This window comes from Felis catus, chromosome A3 (assembly GCF_018350175.1).
Source record: "Felis catus isolate Fca126 chromosome A3, F.catus_Fca126_mat1.0, whole genome shotgun sequence".
NCBI classification, from domain to species: domain Eukaryota; kingdom Metazoa; phylum Chordata; class Mammalia; order Carnivora; family Felidae; genus Felis; species Felis catus.
In genome coordinates this window covers 30398763-30405562 of record NC_058370.1, presented here as the reverse complement: position 1 = coordinate 30405562, position 6800 = coordinate 30398763, and the positions used below count along the sequence as shown (strand labels likewise).

Genomic DNA, 6800 nt, shown 5'->3' with positions numbered 1-6800 from the left:
GATGAAAATAATTATTGACGTGAAAAGATGTTCACAATATGGGCTACAAAATATTATGCCAACTATGGTCCCACTAAAAACGATATGCACAGAAAAGTATCCCACAAGAATATTCTCTGAATAGTGGAATTAAATGTTTGTACCCTCAACATCTTCTGTATTTTAAAATATTTTCCAAAGAACAGGTACAATTTTCAAGTTAATTCAAAGACCTGAATCTGGTACTCAATCCGGTAGTTCCCCAGACAATTAAACATAAGAGTTACCTGGGGCGCCTGGGTGGCTCAGTCGGTTAAACGTCCGACTTCGGCTCAGGTCATGATCTCACGGTCCGTGAGTTCGAGCCCCGCGTCGGGCTCTGTGCTGACAGCTCAGAGCCTGGAGCCCGTTTCAGATTCTGTGTCTCCCTCTCTCTCTGACCCTCCCCTGTTCATGCTCTGTCTCTCTCTGTCTCAAAAATAAATAAACGTTAAAAAAAATTAAAAAAAAAAACATGAGTTACCATATGACCCAGCAACTCCACTCCCAGCTATATACCCGAGAAAAATGAAAACATGTTCACACAAAAGCTTGCAAACAAATGCTTACAGCAGCATTATTCGTAACTGCCAAAACAGAAATAATCCAAATGTTCATCAAATGATAAATGGATAAAAATGTCTTATATCCATACAATAGAGTATTATTCAGCTGTAAGAAAAGAATAAAGCACTAACAAATAGTTCATCATGGATGAATCTTGAAAATATGACTCTAAGTGAAAGAAGCCAGTCATAAAAGACATGTGTTATTGATTCCATTCATATGAGGTATCCAAGCAGGGGTTTCTTTCTAAGGTGATGAAAATGTTCTAAAACTGACTGTGGTGATAGTTGCATGTATCTATGAATTGTATATGCTAAATGAGTGAATTGTATGATACGTGAAATATATCTCAATAAAGCTGTTAAAATGAAAGGATGGGGGGAGCACCTGGGTGGCTCAGTCAGTTAAGTGTCTGACTCTTGATTTCAGCTCAGGCCATGATCTCACGGTTTGTGAGTTCGAGCCCTGAGTCAGGCTCTGCACTGACAGCAAAGTGTGCTGTCAGTGCAGAGCCTGCTTGGGATTCTCTCTCTCCCTGTTTCTCTGCTCCTCCCCTGCTCTCTCTCTCTCTCTCTCAAAATAAATAAATAAACTTCAAAAAATGAAAGGATGGGGCCACCTGGGTGGTTCAGTTAGTTAAGTGTCTGACTCTTGATTTTGGCTCAGGTCATGATCTCTCATTTCATGAGTTCAAGCCCCACGTTGGGCTCTGTGCTGACAGTGTGTAGCCTGCTTGCGACTCTCTCTCTCCCTCTCTCTCTGCCCCTCCCCTGCTCTCACATGCTCTTCCTCACTCTCTCTCAAAATTAAAAAAAAAAAAAATGAAAGTGTGAGTAGAATTATGGAAGATTAGGGGAGAAATGTATTTCTCTTGGGACTCTTGGCTCTAGAAACTCTAGAGATGTCCTCAATTATCTAGACAATCTCTGTCCTAGTAACTGTATACACCTCTATCAATAGGCCCATATTGTCTTCACCTTCCAGGCCCATCCTTGGTTCCCACAAAAAAATACCAGTATGGCCACTTCCAGGACAAAAAAGAAGTCACACACTTGTGTTGACAGCACAGCCATTTCCAGATATCTGGTCTACCTGCTGTCTGTAGCAGGGCATAGGGCCCATTTCCACTCCCTCTCAGCTGAGCAATTCCTATGTCGATCCATCTGGAGCCCTGGGATCCCCCCACCTCCCTCTGTAAGCCCCACCTTTCCAATTCCCCACCTTAGAGAAGTCTACAGTCCACCTTCTCTCATCTTGGCCTAGGCTGTCCAAAGCTACCCACTAGGCCTAATACCCATTCTACCTACCTAATCATTATTCCTCATGCCCCTCAGCAATCTTTCCATTCTCCTTTTAATTTTAAAGGTCCTGTTGTACTTGCTTATGGGAAAATTCAGCGAAGTAGAAAAAAAAAAAAAAAAGCCCACCCATTGTCCATTCACCCAAACACACATTGATTACAAGCCAAGATGGGCGAAGAGGCAGGAGGGACATATGTGTACATTGATGAAACCACCAAAATGTAGACACAGTTTCCTGAAAATGTGTGGCAAGGAGTCTCGGACACGTAGCCTTACACTCACCTTTGCACAGGGACCATATACCCATTATGGGCCAAGCACTGATCTGGCCCCTGTAGGGAAAAATCTCCCATGTTCTTCTAGACCTTGTGATTAGAAGAATATTTTTTATGTCTCAGGAGTGGAAAAGGCCTACGGTAAGACACAAAACCCAGAAACAATAAAGGAAAAAATTGACACAGCTGCTTACTTAAAGGTTACAAACTTCTCATATTTAAGATTCCCTAGACTAAGTTAGAGGATAAGTAGCAGACTGGAAGAAAATATTTGCAATATACTTAACAAAGATTTTGTGTTCAGAGCATATGAAGAGCTCCTGTAAGTCCACAAAAAGACAAATACAAGAGAAACATGGACAAAAAGTATGACTAGAAAATTCACATTCAAATGGCATTCAAAGAAATATACATGGTAACACAGCAGTGAGTTACACTTTCTTCCCTTGGCCTCCAGAACACCATACAGGTCTGGTGTTTCTCCAACCTCTTCAGCTGTTTTTCATGAATTTCTTGTTAGTCCTTTCTTGAACCCTTAACCTTGGAGAGCCCAGGGCACTGTCCTTGGTCCTCTTCTTTGTACACATCCACTTGTTTGTAGCCTCATCCAGATCATCCCAGGTCCTTAGCCCATCCCCCTGGGTCACAGCCTTCCTCTTTGACTACACACCTCAAGCTACTCTAATAGATTTTTTTTTAAACTACTGCAAAGCATTCATTGTTTTAAGAATATGTCATTTTTATTTGTTTGGCGCAGGAGGAGGTTTCAGGGATTCATGTGTATGTATGCTTTTATATATATAAACGACATTATTTCTGTAGCTGAAAACACATTTATGCCTGTATGCATGGAAAAGTCCAGAAGGTGACACACGGAGATGTTATCAGTGTTCATCTATGGATTTGGGGATTACTAGCAAATAGATTTAAAATTCTAATGCTGCTTGTAAAAATAATCTAAATGGGTAACAATAGGCCACACAGATTAGTGTTCACCCATAATTGGAACAACATACAACTATTAAAAAGCATGTTGGCAATACTTCATCAAGTGGCAAAATTCTCATCACTTGATGCCAGGTGAAACAGCAGGAGATGCCAGTTATACAGTGTATACATCTGATGCCAGTTTTATGCAATAAATTTTTAAAAAGAAAACTGCATGAACCTAGAGAAAAGACTGGAAGGAAACGTACCAAAATGTTACCTGCGCATTTCTCCAGGTGTTGGGGTGAAAGATGATTTTTAGTTTCCTGTATTTTTCAGATTCCGTAGATTTTGCTGTCACAAAACAAAAACCACAAAACACAGTTGTTATTCTTTATAAACAGCAGGTCGGTGCCCACTGGGCGCAGAGGCCGGGCACCGCGCCCCTGCCCGCGCGTTCGCCCGCGGGTCTCCGGACGCCCGAGCGCTAGCGGGTCCAGCAGGCCGCAGCGCCCCCCCGCGGTCGGTCCGGGGCGGCGGGGAGGGGGGTGGGCGCGGAGGGCGGGGAGGCGGCGCCGGGCGTCCCCGCGCTTCCCGCGAGATCCCGCTCCGCCCGCTCCGCCCCGCTCGCCGCGCTCCCTGCTCCCCGCGCCGCGGCACTTCCTGCCTTCCGCGCCCGCGCCGCCCGCCCTCGCCCGCGCCCGCCGCCTGCCGCCCGCCGCCCGGCGCCGCGCCCGCCGGCGCCCCCGAAGGTGCCCCCGGCCCGGCCGGGTCACCGCCCCGCCCGCCGCCCCGCGAGCCGCTTTGTCTCGGGCGGGGCGCGCGGGAGAGGCCGCCAGGTGCCCCCCGCCGCGGGCCCGGGCCCCCCGCCCCGGGGCGGCGGCGGTGGCGCCGGGCCCCGGGGCGGGGGGCGCGCCGGGATGGGCCCCAAGCGGCGGCAGCTGACGTTCCGGGAGAAGTCGCGGATCATCCAGGAGGTGGAGGAGAACCCGGACTTGCGCAAGGGCGAGATCGCGCGGCGCTTCAACATCCCGCCGTCCACGCTGAGCACCATCCTGAAGAACAAGCGCGCCATCCTGGCGTCGGAGCGCAAGTACGGTGTGGCCTCCACCTGCCGCAAGACCAACAAGCTGTCCCCCTACGACAAGCTCGAGGGGCTGCTCATCGCCTGGTTCCAGCAGATCCGCGCCGCTGGCCTACCCGTCAAGGGCATCATCCTCAAGGAGAAGGCGCTGCGTATAGCCGAGGAGCTGGGCATGGACGACTTCACCGCCTCCAACGGTTGGCTGGACCGCTTCCGCCGGCGCCACGGTGTGGTGTCCTGCAGCGGTGTGGCCCGCGCCCGGTCGCGCAGTGCTGCTCCCCGGCCCCCAGCGGCTCCCGCCAGCCCACCTGCGGTGCCCTCGGAGGGCAGCGGCGGGGGTTCGACGGGCTGGCGCGCTCGGGAGGAGCAGCCGCCGTCGGTGGCCGAGGGCTACGCCTCCCAGGACGTGTTCAGCGCCATTGAGACCAGTCTGTGGTACGACTTCCTGCCCGACCAGGCTGCGGGGCTGTGCGGCAGCGATGGACGGGCGCGCAGGGCCACCCAGCGCCTGAGCGTCCTGCTGTGCGCCAACGCAGACGGTAGCGAGAAGCTGCCCCCGCTTGTGGCCGGCAAGTCGGCCAAGCCCCGTGCAGGCCAAGCCGGCCTGCCTTGCGACTACACCGCCAACTCTAAGGGTGGTGTCACCACGCAGGCCCTGGCCAAGTACCTGAAGGCCCTGGACACTCGCATGGCTGCAGAGTCTCGCCGAGTCCTGCTACTGGCCGGCCGCCTGGCTGCCCAATCCCTGGATACCTCCGGCCTGCGGCATGTACAGCTGGCCTTCTTCCCGCCGGGCACCGTGCAGCCGCTGGAGCGGGGAGTGGTCCAACAGGTGAAGGGCCACTACCGCCAGGCTATGCTACTCAAGGCCATGGCCGCACTAGAGGGCCAGGATCGTTCAGGCCTGCAGCTAGGTTTGATGGAGGCCTTGCACTTCGTGGCTGCCGCCTGGCAGGCAGTGGAGCCTTCGGACATAGCTGCCTGCTTTCGTGAGGCTGGCTTCGGGGGTGGCCCAAATGCCACCATCACCACTGCCCTCAAGAGTGAGGGGGAGGAAGAGGAGGAGGAGGAAGAGGAGGAAGAAGAAGAGGAGGAAGAGGAAGAGGAGGGTGAAGGGGAGGAGGAGGAGGAGGAAGAAGAGGGTGAGGAGGAGGAAGGGGGGGAAGGAGAGGAGTTGGGGGAGGAAGAGGAGGTGGAAGAGGAGGGTGATGTTGATGACAGTGATGAAGAGGAGGAGGAAGAGGAGGAAGAGAGCTCCTCTGAGGGCTTGGAGGCTGAGGACTGGGCCCAGGGGGTAGTAGAAGCTGGTGGCAGCTTCGGGGGCTACAGTGCCCAGGAGGAGGCCCAGTGCCCTACTCTCCATTTCCTGGAGGGTGAAGAGGACTCTGAGTCTGACAGTGAGGAAGAGGAGGAAGATGAGGATGATGAGGAGGATGAAGATGATGAAGATGAGGAGGAAGATGGTGATGAGGTGCCTGTGCCCAGCTTTGGGGAGGCCATGGCTTACTTCGCTATGGTCAAGAGGTACCTGACTTCCTTCCCCATTGATGACCGTGTGCAGAGCCACATCCTTCATTTGGAACACGATCTGGTCCACGTGACCAGGAAGAACCATGCCCGGCAGGCAGGAGTTCGGGGTCTTGGACATCAGAGCTGAGCCACTGGGCCTAGCCATGCCCGACCCAGATGTGGCAGCACCAGCCCAGGGCAGAGGACTCTCTGGGCAGCCGCTGTGGATGGAGCCAGAATGGGGAGCTCCAGATCCTTTAGTGATGTTCCTCTGGCCCTGTGACAGGCCCAGCCACCTCGGTAGGGCCCAGGGCTGGGGTCAGCCTCACTGCCTGCTTATTGCCTCTTTCTCAGAGTCCTCTTTCCTCCCCATTTGCCCCTGGGCTTGGGGGACCAGGTGGGGAGGGTGGGGAGCTGTCCGGTGCTACCACACCGTGCCATCAGTGGACTAGGCCACAGTAGCAGCCAGGGTTGGGCCCTGGATGCTCCCGGCCGGAGAGTGCCTCTCCCCTCTGCCGTCCACACCAGGTGTTTGGTGGGGGGGACCCCAAAGCCATTCTGGGAAGGGCTCCAGAGGAAAGTCCAGCCTAGGCCGCCACAAGGCTGGCAGCCCCCCACCCTGCCCCTGGGCCGCCTTGAGAAGCACAGTCTAACTCACCGCAGGCTCCTGAGCCTGCCTCTGCCTGCTTCCCCATCTTCCCAATCCCTTTCTCTGGCCCAGTCCAGGTTACTGTGGCCCTTGGTTTTCTTTCCAAATTGGAGGTTCCCAAGAGGCCCTCCAGGGGAGTGATAATGGGCACTTCCCTTGTGGGTAGCTGCAGGCCCCATGCCTCTCCTCCCTCTCTGGCAGGGCCCTATCCTGGGCAGGGTGCCTGGGGCTGGGCCCAGAGTCCAGCCATCCAGCCGCTCCTTTCCCAGTCTGAATTCAATAAATCTGTCCACCCCCCTTTTGTGGGGGTGAACGTTTTAACAGCCAAGGGTGCATCCTTCATGGTCTGGGCTTGCGTCTATCTTGGGAACACGTCCTTTCCTGGCTCCCTTTGGTCCTTGCTCTGGTGGGACATGGAACCAAGCGTTGAGAGGGCGGCCACAGCCTACACCCTGACTGGGGTGAGGGAC

General features: G+C 53.6%; 1 protein-coding gene across 1 annotated transcript; it reads left to right on the top strand.

Moving 5' to 3' along the window:
- The first annotated feature begins 3799 nt into the window (after positions 1-3799).
- On the top strand, positions 3800-6658 carry CENPB (centromere protein B). The gene is made up of 2 exons (XM_019828060.3): positions 3800-3939; positions 3992-6658. The coding sequence occupies exon 2, from the start codon at positions 4009-4011 to the stop codon at positions 5827-5829; it is 1821 nt and encodes a 606-aa protein (XP_019683619.2). The 5' UTR covers positions 3800-3939; positions 3992-4008; the 3' UTR covers positions 5830-6658.
- The last annotated feature ends 142 nt before the right edge of the window (positions 6659-6800 follow it).

Bases quoted from the DNA above. Each gene is read 5' to 3' on its own strand.
- CENPB (XM_019828060.3), top strand. From the start codon at position 4,009: ATGGGCCCCAAGCGGCGGCAGCTGACGTTCCGGGAGAAGTCGCGGATC.